The sequence below is a fragment of the Suricata suricatta genome, chromosome 17, assembly GCF_006229205.1.
Source record: "Suricata suricatta isolate VVHF042 chromosome 17, meerkat_22Aug2017_6uvM2_HiC, whole genome shotgun sequence".
Classification (NCBI taxonomy): Eukaryota; Metazoa; Chordata; class Mammalia; order Carnivora; family Herpestidae; genus Suricata; species Suricata suricatta.
Window position 1 is genome coordinate 12,819,174 of NC_043716.1, and position 12,661 is coordinate 12,831,834.

The window sequence follows — 12,661 nt, forward strand, 5'->3', positions numbered from 1 at the left end:
ATTTAAATCTTCAATTAGCTTAAGAACATCAATTATCCACAAGTTTTTAATTCCTGCTCACTATCCTCCATATTTATTATAATTTGCTCATCATTTTATAGTTTCTGTGTTTTCCTCTGAATTATGTGAAAGCTTGCTCTCATTATTACTAAGTTTTTCACAAAGTAGATTTTTCTCTTTACTGCTTCTAGTATCATTTAAAATTCTTTTTGGCCATTTTTAGTTTTCTTATATTCTTTCTCTAATTTAACCAGCAACTTTTTCATCTCATTCTGTTGCCTTATTTTATCTTTTGTCTTTTCTCTCATATGGTTTATTTTCTCTGGAAGTTTGCTGAAAATACAAAGTTAATAGATATCTAAGTTTTACTTGGCTTTCTGTACTAAATAATCCTTTCTAAAATTTAGTTAGTCTCCACCTTCTAAATGCTAGGGTATGCCTTTTGGATGCAGAATCTTTTCCTTTCACCAACCTGTAAGGCACTTTTTCCTTCCCTGCCTCTTCCTTACACCCAAACTTAAAAAAGAAGAAATCAACATGGGCTTATTATTCGTTTCCAACTATGGCTCGACTCTTCTCGGCTACTCTCACAGCACATTCAGCAGCTGTCAGAATACTCTTCTCAGATTTTAGGCTGGAGAGCTAGTTGTTTTAAGACATCAATTAAATAATCCAGAAGCCTACAAAGAACAAGGAAGAAGCTGGGACAGGAGTCACTGCCAGCAGGGGAATTTCACCTCTGCATAATTTCTTCTTTGTGTCTCGTAAAGCTTCTAAAACTGTGGGCCAATTTTCTTATGTCTGGTTTTCAGTTTGGCCTGGCCATCACTTCAAGTGGGATTAATGCCTGTCCAACTTGCTAGCTGGTGTATGGTTTCTCCCAACCACCCCACCCATTGGTCTTCTATTTGAAAAAGCCACATTTGAGATTGCCCATGGGCTCCCCAGGGGATTGATTTCAAATGCTGTTGACCTAAAACAACAAAAGTGGTTCCGTGTGGAAAGACCCCTGCCCGTCTCAAGGCTCCTACTCACTTCTAAGAGAACGGGACTCAGGAAGCCTGGGGGGCTCAGCTGGTTAAGTGCCCAACTCTTGACTTCAGCTCAGGCCATGATCTCACAGTTCATGCGACTGAGCCCTGAGTCAGGCCCTGCACTGACAGCACAGAGCCTGCTAGGGATTCTCTCTCTCTCCTGCTCATGCACTTTCTTTTGCTCTCAAAATCAATAAATAAACATTTAAAGAGTAGAGGACCCCCCCCCAGAATTCCTAATTTCATATACCCCCATGTTATACTGCTCTGTAAGGAAGATGAGCGGGGGTTCAACTCTCAATACCATCCGCCCTACAGTCCTAAGGGCCCCATAGATTATTTTTTTAAATATTCAATGTGTGTGTTGTGTTCCTGACATCTTTTTCATGTTTTCAGTTCTGAAGCAGCATTCCAAGTAGGATACAGTATTGGGAAAAGAGAGTTAGCTCCTTGTGTCCAACTGGCATCCTACTCAGAAATCCTACCCAATTTACGTCTGATTTTTATTAAGAAAGAAAATAATTTTCTTTATGGAGACTCACCTAGCTCAAAATCCTGTTTGGTGTTGGGGACCCACATATTACTCCCTCAAAAAATCTGCTGCAGCAATTTAGTTAACTTATCTCTGCCTTGCAAATATGATTTCTAGCCAAGGGAACCTCAGTGAAGAAAACTGCTTCCTTTCTTAATAAAAAGCCAAGACTGGATGGGTGCTGGCAACTTCCCTGTACCACCCACGCACACACCCCTCTCCCACAGCACAACTATGTGCCCCTGCTCCCTCCCATATTATCTCAAAATTTGGGCAGAAAAAAAATGTTACTGCTTCTTTCCAAATACTGTCAAGGACTTCCAATTAGATTCAACAAATATGGACTGGGAGTTTAACGGGTTCAGAGCACTCTGCTAAGTACTAACACCTGGCCTTCCAGGCTTTTCCACCAGCCTACCAGGGGCAGAGATAAATAAGATACAGGCTCTCTGTGCTCCCAAAGCATCTCGTGCATATCATTAAAATAATACCTGTGACACATTCTAAAATCCTCTGCTTTTATCTCCTACTAGGCCATAAGCCTCTCGAAAACAGACCACAACTGGGGGGCGCCTGGGTGGCTCAGTCGGTTAAGCGTCCGACTTCGGCTCAGGTCATGATCTCATGCTTCATGGGCTCAAGCTCCGCATCGGGCTCTGTGCTGACAGCTCACAGCCTGGAGCCTGCTTCAGATTCTGTGTCTCCCTCTCTCTCTGCCCCTCCCCTGCTCACGCTCTCTCTCTCTCTCTCTTTCTCTCTCTCTCTCTCTCAAAAAAAATAAATAAAACATAAAGAAAAAAAAAGAAAATAGACCGACAACTCAGCCATCATTGCATCCCGGCACCTATCACAGTCCCTGGTACAAAGGGAGTTTTACAAAACATGTTAGTTGAACAAAACAGAAAGCAGGCCCAGCTCCTGCCCCTGGGGAGAGAGAGGTACCACGGCTTAGCTGTAAATCAGTGCTCCCGCTGTGACCACCCTTCCATCTCAGGGAATCTCACACACACACACACACACACAGATGCTTTGGGATCTGTCTTCCCAACTGGATGCACGTCACAAGCACTGTTCTGGCAAACCCTCTCCCAGGGCGATCTGGAGTTGTAGCTCAGCCGAAAGGGCCATCTCTAGTTTTTCTTCCAGAATTCTTCAGAGCCACAGTCCCAACAAGACAAAAAGGCAGGCGGGGGGTATGGTCTAGGTGACCTTGAGACTAGGATACCACTCTGACTCCCACAATTGGCATAAACACCTGGTCTCCTTGCCTACCAACTCAACATAGTCCCAGGACTCCAGCCAGTCCGTTCCCCCCAGCACACCCAGAGCAGACTGGTCAGACTGGTATTTCTGGGTCCCTGCCACAGAGGCGTGGCCTCCAGAGGTGCCGCAGCCACACCTGAGAATGATCCGCAGGTACTCAATGCCCTCCGCCTCTTCATACTTGATGGACAGAAGCAAGTTCCCCAAGCTGCTGCCAGTACAGTAGAAGTTTAGGTGATCCTAGAAAGAGAAATCAGGTATGAACAGAGTGGGGGGCCCTGTCTGGAAGGTCCCCCACTCTGTTAATCACCTTCTTCACCAGGAAACAAGAAGTCCCACAGGAATGAGGAAGAAGGCAAGGATGCTGTGGCTACTGTTGATGAAGAGGAGGAGGGGGAGGAGGAAGAGGAGGAGAAGGAGAGAGACCACAGGGGGAGAATCCAACTGCTCAGTCATCGGGATGTACCAGGCGAGGACTAAGTACCTAACCCACTGACTCCTTAAATCCTGACCACAACTTTATGGGAGAGATGCCATCATCATCCCCATTTCACAGACATGTAAACCGGTGTCCAGGGAGGTTAGACAACTGCCCAGGGCCGCACAACTAGTAAGGGACAGATCAAGTGTCCAAGCCCACCTTGAACACTGAAGCGCAAGTTCTTCTCCACGAGAGCCCGCACCCACTTCCCTGCTCCCAGGAGGCAGCCCTTGCCGATTCCCACTGCTCCTGGGAATACAGCGAGGGGGAGCACTGGCTCCTCCTCCCACGGGGGCTGGCTGGACAGTGGGTCTCCCTCGGGCTCAGGGAGCCCACTCCAGACCCGCCATATCAGGGTGGGGCCCTGGAATCTGCATTTGAACAAGTTAGGATGGGGGTTCTGATGCAGCTCCCTCCTCCCTGTGAGACTCTGCAAAACTGCCTTAGACTGGAGACTTCCAGAATCTGCCTGGGGACTTCCAAACCAGGCAAGTCCAAAGGGCAGAATATATTTAAAGAAATGTAACTTTGTCATTTTTAAACTATCAGCGGCTCACAGCACATCACCCCGGGGACCTGCCGGGCGAGGACAGGAGAGATTTGTTCTACGTGCATGGAAACAAAGACTTCCAAGGTGTGAGAACATATTTTCTCCTTCGCCTCCAAACACTACCCATCTCTTCACCTCCGAGGACATCTGCTGGGGGCGGTGCCCCCAAGGACCCGCCACACTGAGCCTTCCTGACCTCTGCACACCCCCTGGGACCCTGCCCAGGAGCAGAGCCAGTCGGGCGTCACCCACCGGGACAGCAGGACAGTGGCAGGCCCTAGGAAGGGGGCGGGCCCAGCAAGGAGAAGAGACAGGGAGAAAGGGGTGCTGGCCAAGGCCGGCCCAGGAGCATGTCTCGGCCCGGGCCCTCAGCCTCACCTTCCCCAGGAAGTGCCTGCGGTAGGCCCCGGCTTCGCCCCTGCACTCAAGCTTGTAGCCGAAAGTGCTGGGGCCGAGCCTGTCCTCGTCCTCCTCGTCACAGGTGCTGCTGCCAAGGGAGGTCGGTGTCCCCACGTTCTCCGGGTCTTCAATCCAATAGCCCCCAAACTGGGGCAGGACAATCAGGGGGTACGGACCTCCCTTCTCCACAACCTGGAAGCAGAGAGAAGGTCTTGCACTGTGGCCCGGCCTGGCTCCACAGGGGGAGGGAGGGATGGGGTGCCAGTGGTGGTATCCCCCCGCCTCTGAACTGCTCCAAGGTGGAGACCCCTGTATTTGAGGCCAAATATAGTAACACAAACCCCAAATTTAAGCCCAAGAACATCTCCAGCTTCACTGATGCTGGAGCACCAGAGTTGCAAGCACTCCAGTCTAAACATGGCAAAACTGAGGCCAGGAAGGCGAAGTCCCAGGCCTGAGGCTCTCTCTCATGTGGGGCAGAGCAGGGGCCATCAGCTCCCCCCCGCCCCATCCCAGAGCTGACACCCAGAGCAGGCTGCTGTGTGGCCAGGGGGGTCCTACCTCATCGATGCTGGGATACGGGATGTAGTCATCCTGCAAGACAAACCAGACAAGGTGACCGTTAGCCCCAGCAACGCCCGTGAAGTGTGATGGCTGTTTCCATTCCTCTCTCCCAGGTCGGGAGCGGGGGCTGCCTGGTGGGCTGCACGAGAGCTTTGAGGGCATCAAAGGGAACGGCAGAGAGGCAGCTCCGGGAATCGGCTTCCCTTGAGTGCTTCCCCAAATTGACAGAACTTGAACGCAAACCCCGCTAGCTGAAGGTGCACTGCACAAAGGCTCTGAACTTCACGCCTTTCACCCTTTGGGAATAAAGGCGATAACAGGAAGATGGCCCCTGATTCCACCCAGCCCTGCCTCCAGGCAAGGGAGCTGACCTCCAAGTGCTGGGCTGCACCCCTGAGCCTTGGGAAAGGAAACTGCAGCGGAGAGCAACAGACCCCTGGAGCCCAGCGCCTGATCCTAAATGCCGTGTGCAATTCTTTGGCAAGAGCAGGTACAGAGGAGCTGGCCTGAGCCACAAGCCGTAGGTCTCACTGAAGGCCTCCATCCCGCCCCCTCTAGAGCTGCCTTACAGGCATGGAGCTGACTGAGCACACCGTGCACCAGTCAACATGGGCACAGCCCCTTAAGTAGCTCTTGGTGGAAGTCAGGTGGAAGGCAGCAGACCGCAGCACGCTGGCGGTCCCCCTGTTGGGCCCACGGGGCTGCCACCTTATCCACACAGCCCACCTTGTTCTTCTGGGGTCCTGGCTTCTGCTCTTCAAGCTTGATCCCCTATGGAAACAAGAAAAAGAGGATTCATGAAAAAGCAAAGGTCACAAGAAAGGGGCCAAGTGGAGGGTTCACTGGAGATTGGCAAGCACCTGCCTTGATGGGGCTGGTTAGTAACAGCAACAGCTGACGTGTGCTCGGTCCTTACACGTCACACACCTTGTCACACTCGGTCCCCACAGCAGCTCCAAGTAAGGCGGGGTAGGGCAGGCAACTAAAACCACAGACTCAAGCCAGATCGGCAGGGTTCAAATCCCACTACTGCCACTTAGGACCTTGGGCAAGTCACAAAACTGTGGCACCATGTTCCCAACTGTAAAACCCTCACGGGAATAGCAGCTACCAGTATGGTAAGGGTTAGGTGTTGAGGATGTTGGTTATGCCCTTGAGGGAGTGATCGTTTGGCTTTAGGTAGTTAGTACCATTGTCCCCAGGCGGCATTACCGTGCCGGCACTGAAAACTCTCTCCCAGGCTCTTAGAACCAGTAGGTACGGGGAAGGATGGGAACCCACGTCTGAACAGTGGCAAAGCCAGCACGCTGGACCTGGTGCCACCACAGCTGCCCTCCCTCCTTGGGGGGCAGACCCCCAGGTGACAGGCAGGGGGCTTGGCGCCCATTCATTTCTGGGAAGCAGTGCCTTGTCCTGTGGTCCTATGGTCAAAATCTGACTTCATTGGAGTTTTTCAAGAAGGGAGCACAGGGCGCCCAGGCTCAGTTGGTTGGGCGTTCAGCTTTGGCTCAGGTCATAATCTCAGGGTCGTGGGTTCAAGCCCCACATCAGGCTCTGTGCTGACAGCTAGCTCAGAGCCTGGAGCCTGCTTCCGATTCTGTGTCTCCCTCTCTCTCTGACCCTCCCCTGTTCACGCACGCTCTCTCTCTCTGTCTCTCAAAAATAAATAAAAAACAAAAATTTTTTTAAAAAGGGGAGCACACAGTTAAATTAGACTGAATACACTGCATAACAATATGAGATGGTGGGATAAGCAGGAGAGACAGGTCCCCTCTGGAGAGATCTTCCTAATCACAACAAAACACACGGGGATTGTAAGCTTCCTCAGCACCCTCCCACGGTTGTCTCCTTTGAAGCTCTCAGCATCTTTATAGCAAAGGGAAACTGAGGCACGGGGAGGAGACTGCTTCTGCTGTTGCACAGCTAATGAGTGGCAGGGCCTGGATTTGAAGCACAATCATATCCCATAGGCCTTGGAGCCCAGGGCCCTGCTCACTGGCTCATTTAGACTTCGGCTTCTCCAGACCTCGCTGGGCTGAGTCACCCTGCAGCATTGCTCAGGAGGGTGTGGGAGGACCCCTCCCACTGGACAGGTGCTCCTCTCCCCACACAGGGAGAAAACCACCTGGGTGGCCCTGCAGACCCTGTCCAGGGAGGCAAACTGGGCAGATGGGGTGGGGGGGGAGTGATGTCAGAAGTTTGTTTTGTTTGTCCTGCATTAGTCACCCCTACCTGGGAACAGCCCTGGGCAGAAAAGCAAACCTCCTCCCCACTCCTCCCTCCCTGATGACGAGCCATCACCCAGCTCTGGGCCCTCTCCTTTCCTTTCCATGTATCTGCCTTTGCAATCGGTATTATCATTACCCCCCTCTTTTCCCCACCATGAAGAAATCAAAGATCAGACAGGGAGAGTGACTTGACCAAGGACACTCAGCTACACAGTGCCAGGGTTAACACTTGAACCCAGGACGAAATTGACCTAACAGAGCTGTGCACCACGTCTCAGTTGCTTCATAGGGATTGTGCCCTTCTTCCAATTCCTCCACTCTTGGGTCCAGGGGGTGGGTCTGGAGTCCCACATCTGAGTTTCAGCTCTCCACGACTCAAAGAGTGCCCTGGGCACTTGACTGCCCGGAAGTCAGTCTCCACAACCACAGTGTGAGAAGAGGTAGCACCCACGCCCAACGACAGGATTGGGCTTCACGGTGCCACCTGCTTCGCTCCCACTATTTCCCCATATGTGAGTTTTGTACACACAGAGGAGCTGGAGACTGTGGGCTCCTCGGAGGCAGGGTCCAACGGGCACGCGGCAGGCACTACACCCCAGAAAGTTTGATTTCAGCCCCGGCTGTCTCAGTGGAGGATGGAGTGGGCAACCCCTTGGGTGTCTGCTGCCACAAACATACAGAGGGAACATAAAAAGCAGACCCCTGCCCTCAAGAGGGTCCCAATCTAGTTGAGAAGTCAAGCCCAGCAGCCTGGAAACAGAAAAAACAGACCAGCAGGAGGCCAGTTAAGTGGGGCTGAATTATGTGCTCAGAGAGCCCTTTGCGGGGAGGGGAAGTGGAGGTGGGGGTCTCCAGCTGGGGGTAAGGGATGGGTGGGCAGATGCAGGGACCACCGAAGAGAAGGCGGGGTGAGCTGCAAACCCCCTGCCGGCTTCCCAGAGTGCCAGGATTCCACAGGCTCTGGTGAAAATCCCAGCGTTACTCCAGGAAGCAGAGGACGTGATTGCACGCGGTCTCCACCGCCTTGCGGTCAAGGCGCACGCCGTCCCCGCTCCCACAGCCTGGCTGTCAGCACCCTAAATGTGCACAAAATTCATCTGCAGTCCACACGCTGCTGGGCACAGAGGAGGAGCTTAATAACTTGTAGGTGACAATGACACAACCATTAACAGTATTTTTCCCTCAAATGATCCCTTCCCTTCCGCATCATTAGGGAGTTGTGGCTTTCCTGTGACCACCCTAGCGGCTCCTCCCCATCACGGGATGGCAGCGGCACCCTAACTGCCCCTCCTCTAGAGCCTCCACACCATCACCACGACTTCCTTCCTTGAGCCTGCACTAAGGGTAGAGAGCATCATAACATAATGGCTAACTAAGCCTTCTGGCTCTGAAGCTACTTACTAGCCACAACCCTTGAGTGCTTTAAGTAAGATCTCTGTGCCTCAGTTTTCTCACCTGTGAAAAGGGGATAATGATAATAATATAGCTGCTTCCTGTGGACTTTATCAGGAAGACATGAGCTCACACTTGCTGCTGTCTGAGCCGAGAAAAGTGTTTAAAATACATGTGCTACTGGGGTGCAGGTCAGGATCTCATGGCTCGTTTGTGAGTTCTAAGCCCTGCATCAGGCTCTGCTGTCAGCATAGAGCCCACTTCGGATCCTCTGTGGCTCTCTCTCTCTCTCTGCCCTTCCTCCACTCGTGCTCCCTCTCAGAAATAAACATTTTTTTTAATTTTAGGGGCGCCTGAGTGAGTCAGTCGGTTAAGTGTCTGACTTCGGCTCAGGTCATGATCTCATGGTTCATGGGTTCGAGCCCCACATCGGGCTCTGTGCTGACAGCTCAGAGCCTGGAGCCTGCTGCAGATTCTGTGTCTCCCTCTCTTTCTGCCCCTTCCTTGCTCATGCTCTATCTCTCTCCCCTTCTCAAAAATAAATAAACATTAAAAATTTTTTTTTAATTTTTAAATATATGTGGTATTGTCAGTGTCTTCTTCCCACCTGTTACCAGTTAAGCCTTCTGGACGTCCCTCCATATTCCCCAGGGCACCAGTTCTTACCTGTGAGCCTTGGCCCCTTGGTGAGGAATAATTATAAAGGCCCCCCCAAATCCATTTTAAACACTGATTTTTATGCAATGCTTATCAAGTATTTACATACATTATTTTATTTCATCCCAAAAACCTGTGGTGAGTGGCTATTTCTATTATTATTTCTAAGGGCTGTGGCATGATTTATAATAATACATATTTTGGTCTTCACCCATTCCTGGCACAGAACAACCAAAACCTGTTGAATCTCCTAAGTGACGAAAGCAATGGGAGCATTTGGGAGCATCTTTTGTTACAATATTTGGTCTTTTGTCTTTAGTTCCTGAAAGAGCTCCAGAACCATAAAGGTGAAAGGAAGCCCAGAAGGTAATTCATAAGTTTGTTAGTGAGGAGACTTCTGGGACACCCCTAAGGATGGAGCCGGTTTCCAGGGGAACCAACCACCGTTAGAGGCTCCAAACAATTAGTCCCACCCCTCCAACCTCGCGGAAGGGGAGACGGGCGGGAGCTGGAATCAATCTCCAGTGGCCAATGGTTTAATCAATCATGCCTAAATAATGAAGCCTCTGTAAAAAAACCAGATGACGGGTCAGAGAGCTTCCAGGTTGGTGAGTACGTGGCCATGCTGGGAGGGTGATACATCCAGAGGACACAGAAGCTCCGCCCACCTTCCCACATACATTGTTCTCCGTAACTCTTCCATCTGGCTGTTCCTGAGTTATACGCCTTTATAATAAATTGATAATCTAGTAAGTAAACCGTTCTGAGTTCTCTGAGCCACTCTAGCAAATTAATAGAATCTGAGCAGGCGATCGTGGGACCCTCAAATTTATAGCCTGTGGTCAGAAGCACAGGTGACAACAGACTCGTGGCTGGCATCTGAGGTGGGGAGGGGGCAGGCTTGAGGGGCAGAGCCCGTGCCCTGTGGGCTCTGACACTCTCTCTGGTAGACAGTGTCACAATAGAGCAGAACCGCAGGACACCCCGCTGGTGTCACAGAGTTGTTTGGAGGGGGAAAAACAACCACACATTTGGTGTCAGAGAAAGGTGAAAACAGGGCTGTGAACAGACAGAAAACCGGAGCCGGGAGGCTCAGGAAAAGGAAGGAACGTGTGCTAGTGAGTGTTAGGTGCACGGTTGGATCTCGGGTGGGTGTCTCACCCTCCGCTCTGCCTCCCAGATTCAAGATGCGCCCCTAGGAAGGGGCTTTCTTTTTCCGACCTTCTTCCCAACCCACTGCAGGAACAATGGACGCTTTCAAGCCCTCCCCACATCTGTATCTGCATCTGGTCTGCCAGAGGGGTTCTGGTTTCTTTCTTCTGGCAGGCGCTTCCCAGAATCCTCCTGCTGCTCAGCATAAAAACAGCCTTAGGTAGTTCGACCATGGGGTTGGGAGTTCTCTCTTCTCTTCCCTCCAAGGCTCCCAAGTTCTGCCTGGTGTCCTACCCCCCAAGGTCACGGCAGCACCCGCCACCCGCAGCTCGGCTTCCCCACTTCGGGGACGCTCACCTGCATTTTCTCCAGCATCTCGAAGAACTCCGCCGACTGAAAGACACAAAGAAGATACATCAGTCAGGAGGTCTGCTGAGAAGGCCTCCTAACCAATTGTCTGCAAACTTATCCCAGGGCTTCCCCGGAGACAAGAGTCATTTGGATCAAGAGAGAAGGTAATTTGATTTTGCCTTTGCAGGGCTGGAGGGCCAGAATACCCCATACAAAAAAAGAAAAAAGGAAAGGCGCCCAGGCTGGCAAATGGCCCTGGGGAGAGCAGCCACTCCGTCTCTGTCAAGAGAGAGGAGCCTGTGCGGCCCCTGGGAAAAGCCAAGTTCCCCAAAGCACCTGTCAGCCCCCGGATGCAGCCTCCAGAAGGAGTCGTGCTTGGAATGTTTTCAACCCAACAGTGGGGCCAAGGAGTCCAACGCAATAAGTTTCCCAACTTTTGTGGCAACACAGCCCTCCCGGGTCCTCATACAAAATCTCGCTGAGAACTCCAACACAGAAAACCAGCTGCCAGGGCAGCCACGGGAGCTTGAGCTCCTAATATGCCCGCCCCTGTCCCCTGTCCCCAAAGCACCTCCTTGGGACCCTGGAGCTTGTGGATAAAGCCTGAAAACCACGAAACTACAGCCTCCAGGGACCTGGGTAGATTACTTTAAAAATCTCAAACTACGTAAATCCAAATCTTTAACCTGCTGTGGTGCCGCCCTTGCAAATTCCAGGTAAAGGCAAACCGGAGAAGCAGGAAGTGGAAATAGGCGGTGAGGGGCTAAAAGCTCTGCCCTAACAAAACGCACACAGAGAACTCTCAGCAGCTTCCCCTCCATAAAAATAGCTACACTGTCTTGTCACAACATCACTGCCCACATCGGGGCACTGGCAAGCCATGAGTTAATGAGCACCCAGGACACAGTCTTCAGATGGACCGGAAAGAAAAGAAAGCAATGATAATGAACAACCAGGACGTCCTGTCACTCCTTCACGCAGAGGTAGGGCCTCCCTCCCTTCCTCCGCAGGCACCATTGGCCGGAATCACCCGGCGCCCCCCCCACCCCCTCGGAATTCCCAGAAAGAACCACCGCAGAAAGAACCCTTGAGGAGTCACTTGGCTTCAAATGACCTGTCCCTGCCCAAAGCTGGCCTGTCAGAGGCAACGGTCTCTGACCCACCAGCAGTTCGGGTTCCAGGGTCTGGAAACCCCACGTGTGAGTATACAGTGGAGGACAAGCTTCAGGCACCCACATCAGCTCCCCTGACCAGAAGGAGCCGTCAAACACACAACTCCCAAACACATCCTCTCCACTGACTCTGTGCATCGTTACTAGCTCCAACCTCCAGGAGACCAAGATTCCTGGACAGAAAGAATGTATACAAATCAATATGGCTAGAAAGATGAGCAGGAAGAGGACGAAAGGAGAGAAACCATCGACACTTATTTGCACGCACAGACTTCTGACCCAGCGACTCCTCTTCTAGGAATCTGTGCTGTGAATGCGCTTCCGTGGGAACGCGAGGATGGAGGTCCACCGCATCACTGTCTGGTTATGATGAGTGACGTGCAAATACCACGAATACTACATGTCGATATGTTAAATAACTTGGATGAAATGGACAGTTCTAAGCAATACACAAACTACCCAAACTGACTCAAAGAAATGGCAAATCTAAAAATATCTATCATGAATAAAGAAATGGAATTAGTAATCAAAAAGCTACACAAGGAAAAGCTTCAGGCTTCAGCTGCAAATCCTGCCATTAAAGAAGAATTAATACTAATTCCTCAGAAACTCTTAAACAGGAGAGGGAACACTTCTCAACTTACTCTAGGAGGTTAGTATTACCCCGACACCAAAATCAAAGTCATCGCAAGAAAACTACATACCAATTACAGCTCATGAATATAGACACAAAAATTCTCAAAAATACTAGCAAACGGAATCCAGTGTCTTATAAAAAGAATTATACATCATGACTGGGTGGGACTTATTCCAGTAGTATAAAGTTGGTTTAATATCCAAAAATCAATAAATAAAAAAACCAGAGGAATAGAATAAAAACAAAAAC

At 50.9% G+C, this 12,661-nt stretch overlaps 1 protein-coding gene across 5 annotated transcripts in view; it reads right to left on the reverse strand.

Moving 5' to 3' along the window:
- The window catches only part of RAP1GAP2 (RAP1 GTPase activating protein 2), a 199,338-nt gene that overhangs the window by 48,587 nt on the left and 138,090 nt on the right, over positions 1 to 12,661 (reverse strand). For all 5 annotated transcript variants that reach the window (XR_003904433.1, XM_029927518.1, XM_029927517.1 and 2 more), the window contains 5 exons: positions 10,610 to 10,645; positions 5,550 to 5,594; positions 4,821 to 4,853; positions 4,239 to 4,451; positions 2,966 to 3,069 (listed from right to left, as the gene is read on the reverse strand). Coding sequence is in view for 4 of the 5 variants with exons in the window: in XM_029927518.1 (XP_029783378.1) it covers positions 2,966 to 3,069; positions 4,239 to 4,451; positions 4,821 to 4,853; positions 5,550 to 5,594; positions 10,610 to 10,645 (431 nt within the window). In the remaining variant the exon portion in view is untranslated. The remainder of the gene's footprint in view (positions 1 to 2,965; positions 3,070 to 4,238; positions 4,452 to 4,820; positions 4,854 to 5,549; positions 5,595 to 10,609; positions 10,646 to 12,661) is intronic.